This window comes from Rhea americana, unplaced genomic scaffold (genome assembly GCF_003343005.1).
Source record: "Rhea americana isolate MKP2758 unplaced genomic scaffold, rheAme1 scaffold_1450, whole genome shotgun sequence".
NCBI classification, from domain to species: domain Eukaryota; kingdom Metazoa; phylum Chordata; class Aves; order Rheiformes; family Rheidae; genus Rhea; species Rhea americana.
Genome location: NW_028185540.1, coordinates 1 through 1833, shown reverse-complemented (window position 1 = coordinate 1833; position 1833 = coordinate 1). Strand labels below are relative to the sequence as shown.

At 70.4% G+C, this 1833-nt stretch overlaps 1 protein-coding gene across 1 annotated transcript; it reads right to left on the bottom strand.

The window, feature by feature from the left end:
• Positions 1 to 6: 6 nt before the first annotated feature.
• Positions 7 to 1731, bottom strand: LOC146599133 (retinoic acid receptor gamma; the record flags this gene model as incomplete). The annotated part of the gene is made up of 5 exons (XM_085299127.1): positions 1571 to 1731; positions 1337 to 1478; positions 787 to 944; positions 260 to 436; positions 7 to 182 (listed from the first exon to the last, which is right to left on the bottom strand). Coding segments are annotated over exons 1-5 (770 nt in total), but the record flags the coding sequence as incomplete, so codon positions are not given.
• Positions 1732 to 1833: the final 102 nt, after the last annotated feature.

Here is a 1833-nt window from a genome sequence, read left to right as displayed (position 1 = left end):
CTGAGCAGCCCCGTCTCGGCGTCGTCCATCTCCAGCGGGAGCAGCTGGTTGGCGAAGGCGAAGACGAGGTCGGTGAGGGGCCCGAAGCCCGCGTTGTGCATCTGCGTGCGGTTCAGCGTCAGCCCGTCCGAGAAGGTCATGGTGTCCTGCTCCGGGGTGTAGCGCGTGCAGATCCGCAGCATCTGCGGGGAGCCGGGAGGGCGTCAGGGGGCTGCCGGGCTCGGCGGCGGCGCGCTGCCCGCGGCCCCCAGCCCCTCACCAGGATGTCGAGGCAGGCTGCCTTGAGCAGGGTGATCTGGTCGGCGATGCTGAGCGAGGTGAAGCCGGGCAGGCGCTTGGCGAACTCCACGATCTTGATGATGCACTTGGTGGCCAATTCGCTGAACTTGTCCCACAGCCCCAGGTCCAGCTGGACCCGGTGGTCAGCGCTCGAGTTCTGGAGGCGGAGGGACGAGGTCAGCGAGGGGGACGTGTTGGTATCCCTGTCCCCGTCCTGTCCCCGGTCCCAAAGGGGCTGGGAGAGGGGACCCAGGTGTCCTGGTCCCAGCGTTCTCCCCAGGCCCAGCCAGGCTGCGGCACCCACCAAACCCACGGAGAACCYGGCTCCACCTCGTGACCGATGCGCTAACCGCAGCCAGGCATTTTTGGGTGTCCCCCCTCCAAAACCAGCTCCGTAGCCCCATCTCTGCTCCTGGCACCCCCCTGGCCAGGCCCCGGCGCCTCCCCCCCACCGCCCCGAGGCCGGCCCAGCTCGTGACAGCGGTGGGGCGCGGGCCCGGCTCTCACCGTGGTGTACTTGCCCAGCTGGCAGAGCGAGGGGAAGGTCTCCTGGTGGGCCTTGCTGACCTTCTGGATGAGCTCCTCCAGCTCCGGGGTCATCTCGTAGCTGTCGGCCGGCTCCTCCTTCACGTCCTTCTTCTTCTTGTTCCTGTCGTTGCGCACGGCTGCGGCGGGGAGCAGAGACGGGGTGAGCGGGCGGCAGCAGGACCCACGGCACCCTGGGGGCTGCGCCCTTGGCAGGGTGGGGGGCTAGGAGGTGCCCCCCGCGCCCGCCCCCTCCCCAGGCGGCGTTTCCTGCCCCCCCCCCGCCTTCCCACCCCGGCCGGCAGCGCCCGGGGGCGCCGGGGACAGGATACGCGAGCGGCAGGATATCCACATATAGCACAATACGGCCGGAGGGGCTGCCCGGGCCCCCCAGCCCGCCGGGGCAGGGGCGAAACGGCCCTGCCCACCCTCCAGCCCCCCAAAACAAGGCCCCCGCTCATGCCCAATAGCCCAGGGTGGGGTTTGGGTGGGGGGGGGGAACACGACCCCCGCGGCTCCCTCCCCGGCGCACCTTCCTTGGACATGCCGACCTCGAAGCACTTCTGCAGGCGGCAGTACTGGCACCGGTTGCGCGTCACCTTGTTGATCTGGCAGTTCTTGTCGTGGTGACACGTGTACACCATGTTCTTCTGGATGCTCCGGCGGAAAAAGCCCTGCCGGAGGGGACAGCCCCGCGGTGACGGGGGGGTGGCGGCGGCGGCGGGTCGGACCCGGCCCGACCCGGCGCCCGCGCGGCGCCCCTCACCTTGCAGCCCTCGCAGGAGCTCACGCCGTAGTGGTAGCCCGAGGACTTGTCGTTGCAGACGAAGCAGGGCTTGTAGACGCGGGGCAGCGGCGGCGGCGACGGCGAGCTGGGCACCATCTCCTCCGAGCTCGTGCTCTGCGTCTCCACGGCTGTCGGGAAAGAAAACGGGGGGGGGGACAAGGGACCGTCAGGGACCCGCCGGGACGAGGAGCCGCGGCAGCTCCCTCCGGGAGGGAAACTGAGGCACGGGAAGGAGCCAGGCG